Source organism: Dendrobates tinctorius, unplaced genomic scaffold, assembly GCF_039654945.1.
Source record: "Dendrobates tinctorius isolate UK_male_01 unplaced genomic scaffold, ASM3965494v1 ptg000022l, whole genome shotgun sequence".
NCBI classification, from domain to species: Eukaryota; Metazoa; Chordata; class Amphibia; order Anura; family Dendrobatidae; genus Dendrobates; species Dendrobates tinctorius.
Genome location: NW_027361690.1, coordinates 19,020,506 through 19,043,968, shown reverse-complemented (window position 1 = coordinate 19,043,968; position 23,463 = coordinate 19,020,506). Strand labels below are relative to the sequence as shown.

The 23,463-nt window shown below is 41.8% G+C and overlaps 1 protein-coding gene and 1 long non-coding RNA gene across 2 annotated transcripts in view; one reads left to right on the top strand and one right to left on the bottom strand.

Annotated features, from left to right (window-relative positions):
* The window catches only part of LOC141084058 (uncharacterized), a 93,610-nt gene extending 74,270 nt beyond the window's left edge, over positions 1–19,340 (top strand). The window contains exons 3-5 of the long non-coding RNA XR_012230918.1: positions 13,679–13,759; positions 17,740–17,838; positions 18,098–19,340. This is a non-coding gene — a long non-coding RNA (uncharacterized lncRNA). The remainder of the gene's footprint in view (positions 1–13,678; positions 13,760–17,739; positions 17,839–18,097) is intronic.
* The window catches only part of SLC12A1 (solute carrier family 12 member 1), a 179,863-nt gene that overhangs the window by 33,891 nt on the left and 122,509 nt on the right, over positions 1–23,463 (bottom strand). The window contains exons 18-20 of the mRNA XM_073568454.1: positions 19,178–19,284; positions 18,155–18,237; positions 2,334–2,477 (exon numbers count right to left, since the gene is read on the bottom strand). Of these exons, the coding sequence (XP_073424555.1) occupies positions 2,334–2,477; positions 18,155–18,237; positions 19,178–19,284 (334 nt within the window). The remainder of the gene's footprint in view (positions 1–2,333; positions 2,478–18,154; positions 18,238–19,177; positions 19,285–23,463) is intronic.

Here is a 23,463-nt window from a genome sequence, read left to right as displayed (position 1 = left end):
ATCCCTTTACCATCCTCACAGACCACAAAAACCTGGCCTATCTGCAATCCGCCCAAAGGCTCAATGCCCGGCAAGCCAGGTGGGCCCTGTTTTTTTCCCGCTTTGACTTCCAACTTCACTTCCGACCGGGCAATAGGTACATCAAGGCCGATGCCCTTTCCAGGTCGTTGCAGTCTTCAGAGAGGGACGAAATCCCATCCTGTATCATCGAGCCTTCCAGGATAATCACCGTGGCTCCTGTGAATTTTGCTACCCCTCCGCCCGGTAAGACCTTCGTCCCTCCAGGCAAACGTATAGAGGTGTTGTGCTGGGGACATTCCTCCAAAATTGCTGGACACGTTGGGACCAAGAAGACTCTCTTCCTGCTTTCCCGGTATTATTGGTGGCCCACGCTTCGCCAGGATGTGATGGACTACGTGGCCTCTTGCACAATCTGTGCCCAAAATAAGGTGGCTAGGACTTTGCCCGCCGGTCTTCTTCACCCTTTGCCAGTTCCTGAAGCCCCCTGGCAACAGATCGCCATGGACTTTGTGACCGATTTGCCCCGCTCGGCCGGATGTACCACCATCTTAGTCGTGGCAGATCGCTTTTCTAAGATGGCCCATTTTATTCCCTTATCGGGACTACCGTCCGTTCCGAAGTTGGCTGAGATCTTCATCCACCAGGTCTTCAGGCTGCATGGTCTTCCTCAGCGGATTCTGTCGGATCGGGGGGTCCAGTTCACCTCCCGCTTCTGGAGGGCACTCTGCCGGCTTATGGGTACATCTCTCGACTTTTCCTCCGCATATCATCCTCAGACCAACGGGCAAGTGGAACGAATTAATCAGGGGTTAACCACCTTCCTACGTCACTTCACCAACGCTCATCAAGACGACTGGGTTGCGCTTTTACCTTGGGCTGAATTCTCGCACAATAATCATCCCAGTGAATCTACCACCAGGTCACCTTTTTTTGTGGTAACCGGTCAAAACCCAAGTATTCCGTTGCCTTTCTCCACCTCTACAGGAGTACCCGCAGCCGATTCTCTTGCTAAAGAATTCTCGCAGATTTGGAGAGAGACCAGGGATGCGCTCAAAAGTGCCAACGACCGAATCAAGAAGCATGCAGACAAGAGACGGAAGGACGTACCTCCGTACCATCCTGGTGACAAGGTCTGGCTTTCAACTCGACATATCCGACTGAGAGTTCCCTCTTACAAGCTGAGTCCTCGGTACATTGGACCGTTTGAGGTGATTGGACGTATTAATGCCGTGGCTTACAAACTGAGGTTGCCTGCTTCGCTCCGGGTGCCCAACGCTTTCCATGTCTCGCTCCTGAAACCCGTAGTCCTGAATCGGTTCCAACCGGTTTCCATCGTCCCTCCTTCTCCTGCCATCTCTGATAACGTCTTCGAGGTCAAGGACATCTTGGCTATGAAAAAAGCCCGGGGTAAGACCCTTTTTCTTATCGATTGGGTGGGTTTTGGTCCCGAGGAGAGGTCCTGGGAGCCTCGGGAAAATATCAACGCCCCTCGCATTCTAAAAAAGTTTTTGGCCAATCTCGCAAAGGGACGCCGTAAGGGGAGGGGTACTGTGACATCGGCGGTTATGCCCGCCGATGCCCCTTTTGCTGCGGCGGCCGCTGCGGCATCCCCTCACCTGCGCGCTCCCGCCCGGCCACGCGCCCGCCGTCAATTTCTCTTCACGTCTGCTCCTGCTCCCCGCCCCCTGGTTCGCGCTCGCCGCCGTCTTCCCTCTCTCTCCCATAGTGGGCGGCGCTGAGAGGCGGGCTTGGTCTCCCCTGCGATGGGCGGCGCCGAAGGGCGGGTTGGGTGACGCACATCCTGGGCTTGCTGTACTTCAGGCGTCCTCGCAGTTAGGAGGACGCCTGATGATCGTGTAGTTTTCCTGCACCTTCTGGCCTCTACAGTTCTACTGTAGCTAATCCGCGTTCCGCCTGACGCTCCCTGTCTCCTGCTTCCTTCCCTCCCAGCCTGCCTGCGCACTGTCTTCCATCCCCGGTGCCGTCCTCCGCCTTCTGCCCGCCTAGGTCTTCCCACGTGCCTGCCTTCCGTATTGGTTCTGTCCTGTTCCTCTGGTCCCTGCTCGTTCTACGTACCATTGCCTTCCCCCTCCTTCTGTCCGTGGAGCCGTCCCTCTTGGTTCCGGCTGTCGCGCCTCCGTCCTCTGTGGTCCTGCCCCAAACGATCCCTGTATAGGGGTCGGTCTTCACCTGGTGTGCTCGACCCTGGGGCTCCGGATCCGCGATCCAGAGGGTCCACTCTCTAACTTAGGTACCCCCTAGCATTACAGATATAATAAGGAACACTGGTAGAAACTCTTAAATATTGTTACCTTTGTTAGATGCTTGGGTAGAAATATTCAGCTTGCTGGATTTAGAAAAGAACCTGCGAATTCTACTATTTCCATCCTGAAATTCACTGTCTTTAATGGTTGCTTCAAGTGCCAGCCTCTCTTGTTCTAGTCTCTGGAACTCCTCTACAAATTTAGAAATGAAGAAATAGTTACTAATAGATTCTGGAAAATTAAATAGGTTTTCCCATTACAGCCCCCTATTTTTCTAAATCTTAGAGACTTATAATAAGACAGGTTATAAAAGTAATTACATTGGAGCTTTGACCCCTGGTAGACCCAGTATTGCTGAGAATGAGAGGCCTTTAGTTCTGGTTCTGAACTCATTTATCTGCTTCCAAAAGACCAATTCACTGTATCATGTGGTCTTTAATGCCCACTACCGTAGCCAAGTCTCAAAGCAGATATGTAGCCAGAAAGTTGAACAAGTTATATTGAGGAATTGGCAGCACTCTACACATAACGTCCCCTCTTTTCTCCGTGTCTGGCAACCTTGGACAGCCTATAGTGTTACTGACAAATTTACTTCCTTAGCTATGTAAGACCTTGCATATAAGCATGCGAAACAGCCGACCTACTATTGGACCTAAGCCTTCCCCCCTTTGTCATCTATTTTCTTCCGTTTTCTCCCTCCGCCTCCTGCTGAATACTAATTCTCATTGTTCCTTCTTTTTCCTTGTCCCTTATGTTTCTGGTTATATAGGAAATGTCGAATATTGCGACATCTGTTACTACGCTTCCTTTTATATAAAAAATAAGGTCACTTCTTTTTCTGCATTATTGATGTATTGACCAACACCTTTCCTATTGTATTGGTGATTTGCTTTTTGTGTAATCTTAGTGGTCTATGAACCATCTCAAAAGGTTTGATTATTATTCGATTGGTCACCTTATTGTCTTATAAACTGTTTGCATTTAATTCGAGTTTCTTAATAAACAAAACATTGAAAACAAACAGAAAATCTAACAAGTTCTAACTATCAAGTAACTAGAAGATGAATGTATTTGATAAAAAGTGGTGATGTAGAACTTCTATAACTGATCTAAATACAAAGTTACATATGGTAGGCTGAAAAAAGACACAGGTTCATCAAGTTCAGCCTTTCTACACAAGTTATACATTCTCTACAGTTAAGCCCCCATCACACATAGCGTCGCACCAGCGATCCCCACAACGATATGACCTGGACAGGATCGCTGGTGTCTCGCTACATGATCGCTGGTGAGCTGTCAAACAGGCAGATCTCACCAGCGATCAGGACTAGTGACGATGCGGGTAACAAGCGCGCGCGTCGCTTAGTTACCCGCTGTGTACCTGGGATACCAGCGTGCTCGCGCTGGGAGCTGGAATCCAAGGTAAACAGAGGGTAACTAAGTATGCGCGTCGCTTAGAAACCCGCTGTTTACCTTGGATACCAGCTCCCAGCGTGAGCATGCTGGTATCCAAGGTACACAGGGGTAACTAAGTATGCGCGTCGCTTAGAAACCCGCTGTTTACCTTGGATACCAGCTCCTAGCGTGAGCATGCTGGTATCCAAGGTACACAGCGGGTAACTAAGCGACGCGCGTGCTTAGATATCCGCAGTTTACCTTGGATACCAGCTCCCAGCGTCTGCTCACAGCGCTGGGAGCTCGCTGATCGCTGGTCTCCCGCATGCCACATGCAGCGATGCGTGCTGGCCAGTGGGAGACCAGCGATCAAAAAAATGTCCTGGACATTAGAGCACGATCAGCGATACCCGGCGGGGGGGCCGGTCGCTGATACGTGTCACACACAGCGTGAACGCTGGTGAGATGGCTGTTGCGTCACAAAACTTGTGACTCAGCAGCGATCTCGCTGTGTGTGACGGGGGCTTTAGATTTTTTACAACCCACAATCTTTTGTGGTTGGGCATTCCACAGTCTGACTGATGTACCTGTAAAGAACCCTTTCCTATTCAGCTGCCAGAATGGCCTTTTCTCTACTCGTAATGGATGGCCTCTTGTCCTTTGTAAGGTCTTTGGTATAGATAAATCATGTGCCAGTCCTTTATATTATTAACACATGCATTTATACATATAAATCAGATCGCCTTTGAGGCGTCTTTTTTTCTATAATAAATAACTCCAACTTTTCCAATCTTTCATTGTTACCTCCATTCAGTGTAATAATCTAGTTGCTCGCCTTTGAATAAAATCTTTTCAAGCCCAAAACTGGAACCCATATTCTAGATTTCACCTTAGAAGTGATTTATAGGATGCATTCGGATCAGGGGATTTTTTTTCTCTCTTTTTATACATCCTAAAAGTGTTGTTTGCTTTTGCAGCTGCTGCCTGACATTGAATACTGCTGCTCAGCTTACTTGTAACTAGAATACCCTAGTCCTTCTCCTGTTCTGTAGTCCATACTCTATTTCCTTTTAAAGGTAATATGTCACCCCTGGGATGCTTTTAAGCTATTATTACGGGCATACAGGTGACAGAATTGTTAAAATAATTGCTGAGAAATAGACTTTTAATCTTCTATGTTAATTTGCTCTCCCAGGCTTCGGGGCGTGCAGTGCCTGGAAGAAAAACTTTGCTTCCAGTGTTACTTTGCATACCGGCCCCCTCCTATTGCATTGCAATGTGACGAGCAGTTGTGGCGCCAGAATCCGGCGCCTGTGCCTTGCACTTGCGCAATTATGTATACTTTTTCCACCCTTTTATGGGCAGTGCCTTCACTGTCCTTCTGCGTAGCAGTGACTCACCTGCGCAGAAGAACAATGCAGCCAATGCCCATAGCAGGGCGCAAAAGATAAGTGTAACTGAGCGATTGCAGGGTGCAGGCGCGGTATTCCGGCTCCATAACTGCTCATCATATGGCACGGTGTCGTGCATGGGAGGTTGGTGGTCCAGCCTGTCTGACTAGTCTCCAGTGAGTCTTGGTCCCTGGTGGCTTTTAAAGTATGTCCGACTCTGAAATATTGCTACCCGGCTAAGCTCATGCAGCCAGTGCCTGATACAAACCAGTGCCTGTGGATTGGGCAGCAAATACCATCTGTCAGGTTCACTTTCACATTTTGGGAAATAAATCCTTATTATACTGCTATACACACCTTCTGTCAATATACTGACATGTATCCAGCCAGGCAGATGTATATATTTATTTCTGCTGTATTTTTTATTAATATGTTTTAACATTCAAATATGAAAATGTAGAAGGAATCACAAACAGAGAGAATGATGTAATAGACAATTTTTATCCCAAATGGCATATATTTCCATCAGAAGAAGGGACATCATTCAGAATTAAGCATAAAGAGGTTTGTTATCCATTAATGTGATAGGAGCACTAGACTGTGGAAAAGATTCCTCACTGGGAAAGTTACCTTTTATTGTACAAGAATGAAGTACAGAACTAATCTTCCTTGTCTGGCAAATGGTGTATAAAAATGGTTTCTACAGTGCATAGCCAACTGATACCGACTTTAGTTACCCATCTGACACTTACGATCGCTAATACTTCTCCTTTAATTAGGCCTTGCTATAATAACATGATGACTGTATTTAATAGGATATGACGTTAATCATGCATTGGATTCTGTTAGAAAGGTTATCACTTCTCATTCTTTCTTAATGTTCTCCATCAAAAATCTCTTATTCCTCTATTGTGATCACAAAGCAATTCTCTCACATAACTATTCTCGTCACGTGTCATGTTGGTAACTCAGAGAGGGTCTTCAGATTACTATTTAGTCCACAAAATTATAAGTACAATCATACTATAAGCTGTCCACTGGGCTTTTCTCCTGTTTTTAAAGTTCTTGTAAAGGAGGACTGAAGCGTTCCCTTGTACAAATTTTATGAAATTTGGGAACTCAATCATGACTGAAAATGTTGGCACCCTTGAAATTGTTTCAGAAAATGAGGATTTTTTCTCACAAAGTTAATGCAATTACACATGTTTTGTTATACACATGCTTATTTCCTTTGTGTGTATTGGAACAACACAAAAAAACTGCAAAAAAATCAAGAATTTACAATGGCATTGTAGCTAATCTCCCTGGACGTGGACGGCAGAGAAAAATTGATGAACTGTTGGATCACAGAATAGTCCGAATAGTGGATAAGCAGCCCCAATCAAGTTTCAAAGAAATTCAAGCTGTCCTGCAGGCTCAGGGGCATCAGTGTCAGCATAAATGAAATGAAATGCTATGACAGGAGAACCTCACTGCTGAGACAGTGACATAAAAAATCCAGACTGCAGTTTGCCAAAATGTATGTAAGTAAGCCAAAATATTTCTGGGAAAGCTTCTTGCGGACAGATGAGACCAAGATAGAGTGGTTTGATAAAGCACATCATTCTACCGTTTACTGAAAATGGAATGAGGCCTACAAACAAAAGAACACAGTACCTACAGTGAAATATGGTGGCAGATCAAAGATGTTTTGGGGTTGTTTCGCTGTCTCTGGCATGAAATCTGAAGATTACCAAAGGATTTGGGGTCGCAATGTAGTACCAAGTGTCAGAAAGCTGGGTATGCATCATAGGTCTTCCTGCAGGACAATGACACCAAACATACTTCATGAAGCACCCAGGAATAGATGGAAACAAAGCACTGGAGAGTTCTGAAGTAGCCTTTGATAAGTCTGGATCTAATTTCCATTGAACACATTTGTAGAGATCTTAAAATTGCTGTTGGGACAAGGTGCCTTCAAATATGAGAGACCTGGAGCAGTTTGCAAAAAAAGAGTGCTCCAAAATTGCAGGTGAGTGGTGTAAGAAGCTTGTTGGTGATTATAGGAAGTTATTGAATCACAATTCAGATATTTTATTCCCAAGAGTGTGCAACAAAATATTAAGTTGAGGGTGCCAAGAATTTTGTCTGGCCAATTTTTGGGGTTTTGTGTAAAAATATTAATTTTATTTGCATTTTGTTTTCTGTTTTTTTCTTGTGTTGTTCCAATACATACCAGGAAATAAACGTGTATAACAAAATGTGTCATTGCAATAAATGTCTAAGAGAAACACTTCAATTTCTGGAACAATTTCAAGGGTGCCAACACTTTCGGCCATGACCATATGTCTATTTTTTTACATTGACAATTGACATTAGAGAAGATCGAATCTTTTGAAATTCGAAGTTGAAGGTTTCATTGCCTAAGAATGATGCCTTGGACAGATAAATATTCTACCATAAGATGCAAGAACTAGGCAAGATCTCGGTCTGAACTTTTTGTTTCTCTATGTGACTCACTTTCAATATTTTATTGCCATCTATACAGTGGCATGTAAAAGTTTGGCCACACTTGGTCAAAATTACTGTTATAGTGAACAGTTCAGCAGGTTAAAGATGAAATGATCTCTAAAAGGACTAAAGTTAAAGATGACACATTTCCTTTGCATTTTAGGCAAAAAAAAGTATTGCCATTTTTTACATTTTAAAAATTACAAAAAGGAAAATGGACTGATGCAAACGTGTGGGCACCTTGGAGATTTGTGTGCTCAGATAACTCAGATATTTTCCCAGCTTTATAAAAATTCAGCCTCCTCTAACCTTGTGCCAAAAAACAGCATGGGTTTGTCAAAGCATCTGTCTAGCACTCTGAAAATGAAAATGGTGGAGGCCCACAAAGAAGGAGAAGGTTATAAGAAGATAGTAAAGTGTTTCCAAGTTGCTCTTTACTCAATTTGAAATGTAATTAAGAAATGGCAGTTAACAGGAACAGTGGAGGTCAAGATAAGGTCTGGAAGACCAAGCAAAATTTCAGTGACAGCAGCTCATAGGACTGCTAGTGAGGCAAATCAGATCAAAGATCCCTGCTGGACTCCAAAAGACCTTTAGAAAGATTAGCAGACTCTGGAGTTGTGGTACATTGTTCTACTGTTCAGAGACACCTGCACAAATATGGCCTTCATGGAAGAGTCATTAGAAGAAAATCTCCTGTGCCTTCACCATAAAATTCAGCATGATAAGTATGCAAAAGAACATCTCAACAAGCCTGATGCATTTTGGAAACAAGTCCTGTGGACTGATGAGGTTAAAATAGAACTCTTTGGCTAAAAGGTATGTGTGGAGATAAAAGGGCACAGAATTTCAGGAAAAAAACATCTCACCAACCATTAAGCATGGGGTGGATCAACCATGTGTTGGGGTTTTGTTGCAGCCAATGGCACGGGGAACTTTTCATGGGTATAGGGAAGAATGGATTCAATGAAATTTCAACAAATTCTTGATGCAAACATAACATCATCTGTAAAAAAAAGCTGAAGCTGAAAAGAGGATGGCTTCTACAAATGGATAATGATTCTCAACACTCATCAAATTCCACAATAGCCTACCTCAAAAGGCACAAGCTGAAGGTTTTATAATGGCCCTCACAGTCCCCTGATCTGAACATCATTGAAATTCTGTGGCTAGAACTCAAAATAGCAGTGCATGCAAGACGACCCAGGAATCCTGCAGAAGTGGAAGAGTTTTCCAAGGAAGAATGGATGAAAATAGACAGGTGGGCTGAAATGATATATTTATTTTATAAATATATAGTCATATTTTACTCTGAGGTTAATGGGAATGACCTGTGAAGCAGCTTGCACCAGAATTCTGCCAGAAACAAGTTGTGCATTGTACTGCAAATCTGTTGTGCACAAAAAATCCCCAAAACCTTGTTTTTTTATTTATATTTTGCTTTCTCAATTTTAAAGAAAATTGGACTATGGTTAGGAGGAGAACTTGGAACTTCAGCTTCCCAACAACTTTGCTATTTATGGAGGAATTTGGCCTAAATTAAACTGCAAATCAATGCCAACCCATAGCTGACTTTGATTTGCTCTGCTGGTGCACAGACTGGCAATGATGAACCAAACTTATTGTTAGACTAGATGACTCTATTGCCTTTTTTACATTAAAGGTGTGGTCTGAAACAAACATTTATTTTATTCCTAAATGTCTGTCTATTGAAAGTAATAATTTAATATCTTTTCTCATATACTTTATTTAAAAAGTCTCTTCCGTTTCCTCTCTACTCTCTGCTTTATTTATTTTTTACCTACTTCTGGTTTGATAACATTTCATTTGAGAATCCCCAATGCATGCTGGGATACTCAAATGAGACATCATTGGGGGCAGAGGCTGTGGTCACTGTAGAAGCCTCTGCCCTTCCCTGAAATGAAGCGTTGTCAGTAACGTCTGTTTCAGGTGCTGGGCTAGTCCGTGTTCTACTAAGCTGCATCGGTTGTCATTTGTGCTACAAAATATATAGGGCAAGGCCGGACTGGCCATCTGGCAATTCTGGCAAACGTCGGAAGGGCCTGTCTAGTCGTGGGCCAGCTTGTCTGTTACTTTGTTATCAGAATCGGTGTTCTCAAGACACCCACACTGTTAAGAGTTGTGACGGAGCACAGAGTCGCTGACTCCGTCACTTATCCCAGCAGGCTACGGGTATCTTTAGAAACATTGGTCTTGTAGTAAATCTTGCTTTCCTCCATCCAGGGTAATATTAGTAATATATCCCAACTGGTGTTGGGGATGGGGACATCATGGGCCTGTGTGATTTCAAATGTCAGAGCTGAATTTCAGCCCCAGTCTGTACCCGATATAGGGTGCACCTTCATCTATCAACAAACACACACTAGGGTGCTATACCTTGTATGGAAAAATAGCCATAATTCAAATAGCCAGAAAACAGACTGGACAAATAATGGTATGCACACCTGATGCAATATAAATGTGAAATATGTACAAATATTTTATTAGAAACCTGAGACATACATAGTGTATATTAAAATCATTTAAAAACATAAACTGCTCATAATCAATATATCACACCCCTGAGCCAAGACCATATCAGACAATTAATGATCAAAACTCCATTACTTGGTAAGTATGCCGGACACGACAGATATATTTATATGCAAGGTCATAAATATGACAACTATAATTTTCAAGGACATAAAAATCACCACACGCAAGAGTGCCAGCATAAATCAACATACAAACACTAAAGGCTGCAGAGACCTGCTGGATAGATAGTAGAAGAAATGCAAGTAACATGATGTAAAAAAAAAAGCGCAGCCAAAAAAAACAGATGCAAACTGAAAATGACAAAGTGAATGTAGAAATAAGTAGAAATGTCCCTGAGTATGGCTACCTAACCGGCCCTGGAGATCTCATGTGGCAAGCCACAACGAGCAAAGTGTCCGCATGGAACAGGACTGTGGGGAAAGGCCCACGCGTATCGTTGCTGAAAGCAGCTTCGTCAGGGGAAGTATGTCTGAGAGTCTAGTCACAAAGAATATATAGAAAATAATTAGTGTGTGTGTAGAATCCGCCCAATCGGTCCAAACGGAGGCAATCTAGAATGAAGGCGCCAGGGATGCAATCATATCACATAATCAAGGCCAGAAGTATCATAGGGCACACATGTGCAGTGTAACAGACTGGTCTGTTCTGGCAAAAATGCTTGCCGGATGTAAGGTGAATCACACATACGCGGGTGATATAAAGCCTGTGGAAAAGGAGTATGCCGTAATAGGGATAAAATTTTACCCTAGTGCGCCCAGTCGAACGCGGCTGCCAAGTAACACAAAGCAAGGAGACGCAGAGGACAGAGGAGTATTCAGGCATATGAGTATGAGGCTTAGTGAAACATGAGAAGAGCAAAAAAAAAATTATTATTAAAATGGATTATCAAACTTAAAGAAATAATGAAAGGGAAGGCTAGAAATATGTAAAAAAAAAGTAACAAATGTAAAACAGGAGTATAATAGTCTGATTGCAAAAAGCAAAAAAAAAAAAATTAATTAGTTGTTATTTCTGACATATGCTCAGTACGAGTGGCCTTGTCACTGTACGATATAACATTCAATGCACAGTGGCAGTTTGCCAATTCCCTCACTGACACTGATGAAAAGTTTCATGGGCCGGCATGAGAGTGCACTGTCAGTGCGCATTGTAAGGAAAGAATGTGGCAAGTGAGAAAAGCAGAGACCAGCCCCGTCCCTGAAAGTGACGTCACATCAACTAGTCTTTGCTTGCTGCGTTCTCCCCTTACAATGTGCACTGACAGTGCGCTCTCCTGTGCACTATTAATGTACATTGAAAGTAATATCACACAGTGATAAGGGAGCTTGTACTGAGCATACGTTGGAATTAACAACCGACAAATGCTCAGTAGTCCTGGGACTAGCCCAGGTCCTGAAAAGATGTCACTGATAATGCTTCATTTCAGAGAAGGAGGCAGAGGCTGCAGTAGTCTCTGCAACCTGACGATGTCTCGTTCTTAAATTAAATACCTTCAAACCGGAAGTAAGGGGAAAAAATAAAAAAATTTAGAAAGGGCACAGAGGGATCAAAAGGGGCTTTTTAATTAAAGTATACCAGAAAAGTTATTTGATTATAACATTAAATAGACGAATATTTAGAAAAAAAAATCAGTGTTCGTTTTGAACCACCCCTTTACCATTGATTTTAAAGGGAACCTGTTGCCAGCTAGGAATGTTTGCCACCTAATATGAGAGAAGCATAATGTAGAAAAAGAGACCATGATTCGAGCGCTGTGTTACTTACTGGGCTTCTTGCTGTAACATAGTTATTAAGGTTGAAGGAAGACTTTAAGTCCATCTAGTACAACCCATATCCTATCCTAACTTGCCCTAACATGTTGATCCAGAGGAAGGCAAAAAATCCCCATGTGGCAAACAGTAAGCTTCACATTGGGGAAAAAAAATTCCTTCCCGACTCCACATACGGCAATCAGACTAGCTCCCCGGATCAACGCAATATTAAGGAAACTAGTGTATATACCCTGTAATATTATACTTTCCAAGAAAGGCATCCAGTCCCTTCTTAAATTTTATTAGGGAATCACTCATTACAACATCATATGGCAGAGAGTTCCATAGTCTCACTGCTCTTACAGGAAAGAATCCACGTCTGTGAGTATGCTTAAACCTTCTTTCCTCCAGACGTAGAGGATGCCCCCTTGTCCCCATCACATGTCTAAGAGTAAAAAGATCATTAGAAAGGTCTTTGTACTGTCCCCGCATATATTTATAGATAGTAATAAGATCACCCCTAAGCCTTCGATTCTCCAAACTAAATAACCCCAAGTGTAATAACCTGTCTTGGTATTGCAGACCCCCCAGGTCCCTAATAACCTTGGTCGCTCTTCTCTGCACCCGCTCCAGTTCAGCTATGTCTTTCTTATACACCGGAGACCAGAACTGTACACAGTATTCTAAGTGTGGTCGCACTAGTGACTTATATAGAGGTAAAATTATGTTCTCCTCATGAGCATCTATGCCTCTTTGGAGAACATAATTTTACCTCTATATAAGTCACTACTGTAGCTTTGATAAAATCACTGCTTTACGAGCAGGAGATTATCACTAGAGGACTAGTAAACCTGCTGCCAGGTAGCCCTCCATATTCATGAGCTTTGCATAACCCAGCCCCCACCACTGATTGGCAGCTTTCTGCCTATGCACAGTGTACACAGAAAGATTTCAGTGCTGTAGGCAGGGTTCTCAGTAATCAGAGAACTGGCAGATCTACAGCAGATAAAACTGTGAGCTTATCACAACTGCAGCAATCAGCCCAGTAAGTGACACATCGCTGAAATCAGGGTCTCCTACATCAAGTTGCTCTCAGATGGGGTAGCAAAAACCTGCTGACATATTTCTTTTATTAAATGTCCATGGTGATATGCCTTTCTCAGTCATTGATCAAGCATCAAACTACCTGGCAACAACTATGTAAGTAATATACTGATTGCTAATGTTACTACATTAGAATGTGTCCGCACAATTCATACAAGATAAATAAAGCTCTGTACCACTTTTATGTACCACAGTGGCATCTAAAATTCTTATCCATGTGTACAGTAAAAAAAGGATTTTGGCCAGAAATTTTTTTATAAATACTTACATGGCAAAAAAAAATTATAAAAGTATTACACAAGTGATACCACCATTGGCCAACTAAAGCAAATATCATTTTTCACGGTAATACTTTTGAATTTTTTTTTTTTTTTACAAAAATGTATTTACTGCACACATATTCGTGTATAAACCATGTTTTGTGCTATATCGGCCAGCAGATGGCAGCAAATACATTCTTGAGAAAAGCGTGATAGAAAACATGTAAGAATTGAATAGTCTATCCCATGGCTGCGCAATACGACGTATAGCACTAAGTTCTGCTTCATTGCCATAAAATAAGTAACATAAGATATGATAATATCCCAAAATCAAGAACTGTAAAAAACAATTTTGAAGCTACAACTACTTTATGAGGAAGTTACTTATATTAGCAACTCCTAAGCCTTACAATATATGTATTATTCTGGTCATTCGTTTGTTACAGAAATTCCTGCAATTGTCTTAAGCATCTGAATGGAGCCTACAGAGATCTCTGTGTGTTTGCCGCCAAAACAACCATATTCAGGTGAACACAACTAATTTTTGGTCATAAAAATGTTTGTGAATGTCCTGATAGTGTCGATCAGCCAGAGGGAGTTCAGAGTCCTTTGTACTGGTGTCATCAACAGAATAGGGAATCTGTCAGTAGGTTCAGCCCTCCTCAGCCATCTATACGGGCTGAGTAAAATGATACCCTGATATCTCCGATCTGATGTCTTATTCCACAGAAATCCTTGTTTTGCCTAATATTTAAATGAGCTGTTGAGATCTATAGGCAGGACACAGATCTCCCCAAGAGTTTGCCCCTGGGGGTATGAACGTTTTCCTTTGTATGATGTTGTCTAATTATTAGCAGACAGCAACATACAGGGGAAAGAAGAATAAGCCCTAACAAAAACTTAGAGCAGGTTTCTCAGTATGAGACATGTAATGACAGACAGCTCTACGCTTACTGGTCTCACTGCAGAGCTGTTTGTGATTAAAAAGTGCCTGAAGCAGAGCAGCCATAAGTGTGATTACTAACATTTCTTCAGTTTTCATCCCAGCAGTCAGTGTGGGGGAGAGGCAGAACAGCTGAGCTGACAGCATTGTGGGAGGAGAACTGATAGAAATGTGACTGCAGACTTGTGAATCCTCACATAGCGCGCACTGTGAGATGTGAGGATTCTCGGGTGTCAGCGCCGGGAACGGCGACCACATGACTGCGAGTATGAGACATGAACACTCTCTGCCAGAATCCGTCTAGACACTTTCTGGCCTCGCACAATACACTTCCAACGAGCATGCCAGAAGCAGTAGAGATGGATTGTAGCCGGAAGTACGCCTAGCACATACTTGTGGTCATGTGACACCGGAGAATCCTCACACCTCGCAGTGCACACTACGTGAGGATTTACAAGTCTGCAGTCACACAGAGTAACTGCAGAATTGTCATTTTAGGCCTCCCTGATTCTGGCTGTGGAGGTCCAAAGACTCCAGTATTATTTTGGTGTCGCTCTTTCGCTCTGTTCCCCCCCCCTGTTTTCCGCCGCTAAACCCCGTGCAATTATTAAACCATTTAAGACCATTTCTAATTCTTATCACTTCATTTGTATTTAATCCTGGGCACATTTCCTTTTGTAATCCGAGATAGGTTTTTTTTTTTTCACATTGGTTATATTTTGTCTCTAGGAGAAGATGGAATGTGGAATTAAAAGTGACAAAGTATAAATCATGCATGTTATCATCATAAGTGAATGTGTCACTGTGCGCTCCAAACCATTACTAGACTGGTTCAGTCCACCAGTTCCAGGACATTTATTACTATCATAATTGATGTCACTTTCATTGAATGTAACATTTTCCTTTACACCCTGTTCGCCACTATCATGAAATGAGTTATGGCAACACAAGGTGAACAAGAGAATGCGGATTTCATTGCTTTCCAATAAACAGATTACCGGAAATTCACAGCTCAAATCTGAATTAATTATAGCTTTACATAAAACCGGTAATTTGTAAGCATCAGTCCCTGAAAAGGAATAAAACAAAACTATGATTCAATATTTCATCCCCTATAATTTGATATAGTAGCGCCAGAAAGCTGGGATTTGAGCCTAATGCTGTTATTAGTTCCTAGCTGGTCGGCAGATATTCTGCTTATAAAGGTCGGTGACATTTTTGAGCTCAGTTAATTAATAATTGTAGCTTTTTATTAAACCTCTATGTTTGTTCCATGCAAAATATCTCAATTAATTGGTGCCAATAAAAAAAAATTAACCAGTAAGAGCACACTATAAAGCTATAGTGTCATCAAAACTGCTGCATAAGGCCGGTTTTCACATTTGCATATGGAGGAGCTGCGGACTTCCTCCGTGAAGCTCCGCCCACGGCGGCACTTCCTCCGGTCAGCTCCGCCTCCCGTCGGCATGTGGCCAATGTATGCGGATGCCTCCGCATGCGTTGCTTTGACGGTGCGGCGACCTGCGCCGAACGCAACGTGTTGCATCAAAACAACGCATGCATCCGCATACACCTGCACAGCCTGACAGCCTGCGTACCCAATGCTAAAGATAGGGTACGCAGGCCGCATGCCGACGGAGGTGGAGCTGACCAGAGGAGGTGCGGGCGTGGGCAGAGCTTCACGCAGGAAGTCCGCAGTCCTCCGCAGCTCGGCCATATGCAAATGTGAACCCGGCCTAAGTGTGTGATAAGTAACGACACAGCTGCACATAATAATGCAACAGAGTGGCAAAAAATACTGGTACAATGCAATGAACACATAGAGCCCGATTCATCACTTGCCTTTTTTAAGTCAATGTTTTGTTATCTTGTATCCATTGATGTTTTTTGTCCCAAATTGTTCAAAAAGTCAAACATGATTCTTGCATTTTGCATATAAAACTTATATGCAATTTTTTTTAGCAAAAAAAAAGTAACACGATAAAATGTCTGAAAATTTGAGCCAAAAATTTCAAGCGTACATAAAATAAGTCCAAGGGGAACTGGAATACATTTCCACCTATATTTTGCGACTTTTTTTTGAAAAAGCCACAATTGGTCAATTAGCCAAAAACATCTGGAAAACCCAAACTTAAAATGATGAACATAAAAAAATTAAAACATGCGAACAAATGTAAAATAGACTTTAGGAAAAAGCACGACTTAAAAGAAGAATAAATGACAAAAAGAAAAGAGGGGGAAAAAAAACAATAAAAACTAGAAAAAAAATACACAAATGTAATAATAAATTGGGTCCATAATGTGTGAATGAAATCACTGCCTATAACATAAAGTAAGTTCCCAATGAGTTTCCAATGAATGAGTTCAGGCTGATGGGGCAGTATGGGGGAGGCGTTAGTGGTGAATTGGCGCTTCAGCCCTTGTCCAGCTCTGATGAAGAACATGTCATTGAACAGCAGGCATCTTGTGCCCTGTTGTAAGATTTATATAAAAATGGTTGATATCATACTGAATGTGTCAAGCAGCTCATAGAAAACACAGAAAATCCTAGTAGTGTCATTTTCTTATCACTTCTCAGTTAATTGGAAACTACTTCAGAAATATGTCGGCCCTATATAAATAATATTCCAAATGATTATTACTATGGTTAGCTGCATCATGTGATCTCAGTGCCACCGCCAGCTCAGATCTGGCATTTTTCACGGATCCGGTGCCAGTCTGTCCATTGTGGAGGACTTACTGCAGACTAGGAGATCATAACATCATCACCTATTAAATCCCTCCTGGCGGTTCTTAGACACCTCCTCTCCTCACCCATCTCCACTCTCCTTAAAATTAATTTAATTTTTTTTGTATTTGGGGTTAAGAAACATTTTTGCAATTGAGCTACATCAAAAGTTTTGCACCGTTTGACAATTATTGGCTCTTTGTTTCCTTGCGCATTCAACTTTGATATGGCCTGTGATCATAAATCAGCTAAGAGGCACCCAGAAAAAATACAGACAAAAGATCTACAAATTCTCCCATTGGACTATTAGGACAAGCTCCCGGATGGATTCTCAGTTAACTCATTGAGCAGCCAGTAATAGACAGTGCAATAAAGAGGCTATAGAAGCCAAGATTTTTAATTCAAAGCCAATTGTAAAAATTATTTTTAGCCCCAACTACGTGAATTCAAGCAAAGCAAAAATAAATGTCTCCAAAAGTGGACAATACTTTTAAAGCAGGATAACAATGATAATAGTCCTTAACTTCTTAACTTAAAGGGAATCTATCACCCCTTTTTTGAGATATCATATAATGATATCATTCAATTTTGTGTTACCTAAGTATTGTAGTCACACTTTTTATCCCCCCTGTCACCGCACCTTTTATGCATAAATACCTTTTTTATCACATATGCATATCAAGACCTCCGGGTCATAGATGCAGGGAAAAATACCGGCGCATGCGCAGTAGCGATTATATGCTTTGCCCACAGTTGGGCAAAGCATACTGAGCAAGCGCGAATGGCCTTATCAATGCGCAGGCGCGAATAAACAACACCATCTGTTATATTCACAGAAGAAATTACGTCCAGCAAGCCAAGGTGGGGGGAGAATAAGCCACGCCCATCGGACCGGACCGCGGAAATTTCCATAAATCTGAAGAGTGATAAAAAAGGTATTTATGCATAAAAGGTGCGGCGACAGGGGGGAGAAAAAGTATGACTACAATACTTAGGTAACACACAATTGAATGATATCATTATATGATATCTCAAAAAAGGGGTGACAGATTCCCTTTAAGTCCTTATAGGCATTCACTCCACTTGCGGGCAACGTTTCTCTATCCAACGTTTGCCATTTTAATAAAATTTGACCCCATAAGAAATGCTAGGTTCAGGTGGCTCATCAGTCTCCTTATTTTTATGCTATGTCAGGTGGCCAGAAAAGATAAGGGATGGACATATGTGAAGAGACCAAGTTCACCTTCTTACCTTGCGCCTGAAGAACTGCAGAGATATCAAATCCTTGGTTGTTCCTCACTATTACAACTCCATATTCGAAGTCAAATGCATCACTGTAAAGAAGCGCGCAGTATAAAGAACATGAAGAACCCAAGACAGAGAATAAAATAACAATATGGCCAGTCAAGTACGCTGAATCCGTAAGACAATCCTTGGAAGACCATCAAGCAACTTATATGTGTAAAGGTCCCTCGTATGGAATCATCTTGTACAATCGTGTCCATGTGGTTATCGCCTTGAAAAAAAATAGAACTAAACTATTTAGTAGATAAGACTATGTCACGATTTGTGAAGACTATTGTTTATTACATATATTTTTTTATTCCGAGTAATTTGTAACTTTTTTTTTTCCTTTCCTCCACTGTCAAGACTCATTTATCCTCTTATGTCAGTGAGATTTTTTCCCCGTGTAGTTTGTAGTAAAATATAACAACTCTTCCCTTCGGAGTCTCTAATTACCACCTTCAGTAACATATCCACTATTTGAGCTGCGATAGAAAACGGACTTTTTGTGAGCCGAACTGCAGTTACGCAGCGTGCGGCTTTTCCGGCTAGACTTGTCATTATCACAGGAACAGTCGGGACGCTCTTTCATCAGAGATTCTCAGAATGAAGCTGGTCCAATCTAGTGATGATTGAGAGCCCAGACCAAAGGAAATGCATTCTGCATTGGAAATATAATTATGGCGTGACTGTTTGGTCTGTCATTTTACGCTGGCGCATTTGAATTTTTTGGCAAGACTTTATTCCTTTGAGAGCAGGTGTTGGCATCACCTCGGCTCAGGGAGCAAGTGGAACAGTTGGCGGCCAGATGCCTCCTCATTGAAATATTGATTTTTTTTACATACGGGTCTCGCTATATCAGCTATGGTTCATGTAGACCAGCAAGTGATCTGTACCCAATCTGAAATATATGAATGTAACACATATGTCTACACTTGTTTTACAAATGGAAAGAAACAATATTAGTGAAGCCAAGACGAGAACACTCACTGCAATATGCCCACGTAGTTTGCCAAGTCCACTGTGCTGGCCTGTCTCCATTCCTTCTTGAAGCCCATCACCAGTGTATTAGGCTTCAGTCGTCCCAAACCGGCAGCCTGCAGAATATTGTGATTTTACTGAAAAATATTGTTATGTAATTATTATTAAAAAAAAAAAAAGGAAGTAAAGAGGTATTCCGAATTATTACCTAAAGGGGGCAGTCTATTGGACTTATGGAGATAGCCGAGTGCAGTGCTCCTCTCACCAGTCCCACAGACTTGGAATGGAGTAAAGAAAAAAGGGAAAGCGCCATCAGCTCACCGACTATAGCAAAATGTGTATGGATTCAGGAATTGTCCAATACGTGGGTCCACAGGGCTGTAATCCCCGAGCAGGTAAAGAGGGTGGAGGCAGTTGAGATTCAGCACCGGTACCATAAAAATTCACTTTTTTTTGGATCAACATTAAAAGCCAAATAAAACGAGGCATTCCAAGAAGTGTTTTGGCAAACCTGAGGATGATCCATTTACCCGTGTGGAGTTCGGTGATGCGGTTGATATATTTTCAGCCACTCTCTTTTTTAAGTGCGAGTGGTGCAACCGATATAGTATTTATTGCAAAGTGTGCAAGTGGCAATATAAACCACATAGTGTTGCAATTACTATTTGATGTTGTATTTTTTTACCTGTATTGCTAGTAAAATTATCTGCAGTTCATTATATTAGCCTTTAAACCTCAGCGAAAAAAGAATGATGGTGATGATGATACATAAAAAGGCTAGATGATATACAATGGTTAGTTCCTTTTATATTTTAACCCCTTCATGACCAGAGGTATTTTCTTTTTTTGGCGTTTTCGTTTTTTGCTCCCGTTCTTCCCAGAGCCATAACTTTTTTATTTTTCTGTCAAAATGGCCATGTGAGGGCTTGTTTTTTGTGGGGTGAGTTGTACTTTTGAACCACACCATTGATTTTAACATATCATGTACTGGAAAACGGGGAAAAAGTTCCAAGCGCGATGAAATTGAAAAAAAAAGTGCAATTCCACAATTAGCTTTTTTTTTTTTTACCATGCTCACTAAATGCTAAAACTGACCTGCCATTATGATTCTCCAGGTCGTTGCGAGTTTATACATACCAAACATGTCTAGGTTCTTTTTTATTTAAGTGGTGAAAAAAAATCCAAACTTTATAAAAAAAATTAAAAAAAAGGTGGCATGGGTTCCCCTGTATTTTCTATAATCAGTCAGGCAACCCTCAAGTGTCAACATCAGCAAAGCTGGTTATCAAGAAAAGAGGGGTCCCCACGCTGTTTTTCAAAATTATTTAAATAATTAAGAAAAACACATGGAGTCCCCCCATTTTTGATAAACAGCCTTACTAAAGCTCCCAGCTGAGGGTTGCAGCCCCCAGCTGTCTGTTTTACCTGGCTGGTTAACAAAAAACACAGGGGAACCCACACCATTTTTTTTCATTTATTTATTTATAGCGCAGGTGGCAGGTGAGGAATACTCCCATCAGCCACCGCATTCTGTCACTGTTATTAGCGGCAGCAGGTGTAGGCTGATGCAAGTAATAGTCCCATCAGCCGCCACCTGCTGTCATTGCTATCACTTGGATGCAACTCATCATTCTCCCCTGCTCACGCTGATCGGCAGCAGAGCAGGGGAGAATGATGAGAGCTGTCTTCAGCACCCGTGCAGGGGAACAGCGCTTACTGTACCGCTGCTTCCCTGGTGTAGGTGCATGTGGTATTGATGTGGCGCATGGTTGCCACACATGTGCCGCAAGTATTACACACACTGACAACTCCGGTACTGTTTTTTTCCGGTACCGAAAATATTAGGATATGTGAAACTGGCCTTAGATTGTGGGTCCTCTGGGGAACAGGCACTGATTGCATGATGTATGATGACAATCCTTGTACTGTGCTGCAGAATATATTGGAACTATATCAGCAATGTAAGAAAAAGTCAAATCCTGTGGTCCTGTAATGACTCCAACATACATCTGTGTCTGAGTTGCTGATGACATCGCATGCTGTGCAGGAGTGACAGGCGGCTTTATTACACGTCCACCAGTGACTTTTTGTTTGACTGTGGAAAAGGAAGTTTTTCTTACATTCATAAATGACTTGAGATGAACGGAAATGATTTCCTTGCAATTAAAAGTATTTGGATTTCAGCAGCCAAGCTGTCATTTCAATAGATCTGTAAGTTACTATCTCCAGAGCACATGTTGTTTTCCAGGGGTTTTATTGTCCCTGAAATGACAAGTTTGTTCCTGGGCGACTTTGCGAGAGTGCAGCTGTGATGTTCACCACAATCACGATTTTTAGCTTTATTGATTTTTGTCATTCAAAGATGTAAAAAGCCGTAATGATTTTGTGGGAGTTTTCAGGAACAAGTGCAATCTGCTTATTTTACATTCTGCTTTTTAGATGAAAGATTCATCTGCTCGCAGAAGTTTCCACTAGAACGCTTGACTAAAAAAAGATCATGTTTCAAAGAGAACATTTAGCACAAACCTGTCATCTCCTGAGAGTAGAAGTAGCCATTTGTGGGGTGAATCAGCTTTCATTGGAATGCAGGGTATAAAGCGGAAAAAGTAAGTGAATGCACTTTAAGAGAACCTGTCACAAAAAGAAGAAGCTTTCTATCCAAACGCTGAAAAGCGCTACACCTCTGTAACTAAAGTGATCACAAGCCAAAGATTGGTGTGCAGCCATAATGATTGCCATCGGAAACATTTTTAATATTTCTTCTACGCTTTAGGATTCGTGCAGATAACTGTAGATTCTCTCATCCGAAAAAAAAAATCATTATGCAAATGACACTGATCAAACTCTGATCAGCGTGTCAGCATAGTGTGATCCGATTCTCTCGGATGAACAACACTTCTCCATCTTCTCCATTTTGTTAGTGCGCTTAAATCAGAATGCACTCAGATGTCATCTGAGTGCAGCCTGATGTTTTCCACAACTAAATTCACAGCATTTTTAGCAACTGATGATTTTGCTGCTGACTTTTTGACACAGGAGATGAGCGTTTGAAAGGGAATGTATCCTAAGGGTTCGTCCTCGCCTGTGTGTGTCGGCTCGGTATATTACGCTGTATGAATGTTTCTCCATACATACTTCATATCTTCCATTCTGGTATTTCATCAGATGTATAATGCACCAAAATTCACCTGCATGTGTGACTGAGGACAATTTTTTTGGGAGTAGTAGACTATTAACATTTTAACAAAAGGCTCATTGTCCAGCAGTAAACTTTTAACCCTTCTAGTCCCAGCCACATTATTTCCCCCCTCCACCGTGTCCATTATGCAGGACAACACTCAGGAATGATGACTGTTGATTAAAAAAAATGCAAACAAACTGCGTCAAGAAGTTCACATTTTAGGTGTAAGAACTATCGGAGTATATTTTTCCAAAACCATTAAAAAAAAAAAAAAGATAAAATTCAGATTTTATTCAAATGAAGGTAATGATTTCTAGTTGTGAAAGGTTTCTCCATGAAGCGGAAAGACTTCACACCTTCTGTCAGATTCATTAAAAGTGACCCTCAACTTTTATAATCAAGCAAAAAGTTTCTGTCTATAAAAAAAAGCCCTCCCGAGTGTATCTGGCCATCATTAAAAATGTAATAGTGTATAAAGCAGTCAGGAAATATGTCAGCCCCGCAGCCGTCTGGAGTTAGTAGCTAGCACTAGTACACATTGTTAGATTTTTAATGATGGCAGAAAACGTTCTGAAGTTTTTATGTTACAAGGACTTTTTCTTCATTACTAGAAGCCATGCATCACTCGCCGTGACATGTTTATGTCATATGTAAGGTCCCGGACTCGCAGCATCTTACCTGCTGAGGCTAGGGAGGCGCTACGCTCCTCTAAGCGGCAATTACACTTTTATTATTGTAGAAAAGGACTTTTGGGGTTCAGGGAAAAGGATGTAGTTAGGAGAATACAAAGGGATACACCTGAGCAATATATCAGCTGGAATTCTCAGACAAGGTGTGAACAGCGTGTTAAAGGGAATCTCTTATCAGGTTTTTGTTACTCCATCTGAGAGGAGCAATATTTGAAGCAAAGACCTGATTCCAGCAAAGTGTCACTTACTGTTTTGATAAAATGACAGTTCGTCAACCAGTTCTCTCATTGCTGAGCTCTGTATAACCCCGCCCACACCAATGATTGGCAGTTTTCTATGTACACTGTGCATAGGCAGAAAGCTGACGATCAGTGGTGGCAGCGGGGTTATAGAGAGCCTCTGTATACGGAGGACTTCTTGGCAGC